Source organism: Plasmopara halstedii (genome assembly GCF_900000015.1).
Source record: "Plasmopara halstedii genome assembly, contig: Scaffold_350, whole genome shotgun sequence".
Taxonomy (NCBI): Eukaryota; Oomycota; class Peronosporomycetes; order Peronosporales; family Peronosporaceae; genus Plasmopara; species Plasmopara halstedii.
Window position 1 is genome coordinate 10,772 of NW_020187271.1, and position 469 is coordinate 11,240.

A 469-nucleotide genomic window follows, 5' to 3' on the forward strand; every position below is an offset into this window, starting at 1 on the left:
CATTTGATTGACTATGATATGAAATGTGGCTTCACAATTGATAAGACCTCAGCAAGTAGAAACATGGTGACGCTTTTCTGCGCGATCGTCGGTGTGAAAGGAAGCGTGTTCCCTGTGGATATCGACGCTAGTCAGTCAGTGGACCACTTGAAGAAGGTCATCAAAAAGGAGAAGGAGTATATGTTTGCTGCTGACGAATTAAAGCTGTACCTCGCGAAGAAAGGCGATGCGTGGTTGATCGAAAACGAAGCTATGAAAGGTGTTACGAGTGATTTTGAGCCCTTGGACGTTGTGGGGGCACCGTTGAGCCTAGTTGGTTTGTCGGAGATAGACATTCGCTTTCAAGTCACGAAAGATGATGTCAAGACGAAAAATTTCCCTGTTCATGTATTGGTAGTGGTTCCGACGCAAAAAGCCGCCCAAGTTGTATCGCAAGATGGCGTTTTTTATCGCTGTTGTGATCAGTTCT

The 469-nt window shown here is 45.4% G+C and overlaps 1 protein-coding gene across 1 annotated transcript in view; it reads left to right on the forward strand.

The window, feature by feature from the left end:
* The window catches only part of PHALS_09051 (CRN-like protein), a gene marked incomplete at both ends in the record, with an annotated part of 888 nt that overhangs the window by 396 nt on the left and 23 nt on the right, over positions 1-469 (forward strand). The window contains one exon of the mRNA XM_024724484.1: positions 1-469. This exon is cut by the window's left edge and continues 396 nt beyond it; it is cut by the window's right edge and continues 23 nt beyond it. Within this exon, the coding sequence (XP_024575355.1) occupies positions 1-469 (469 nt within the window).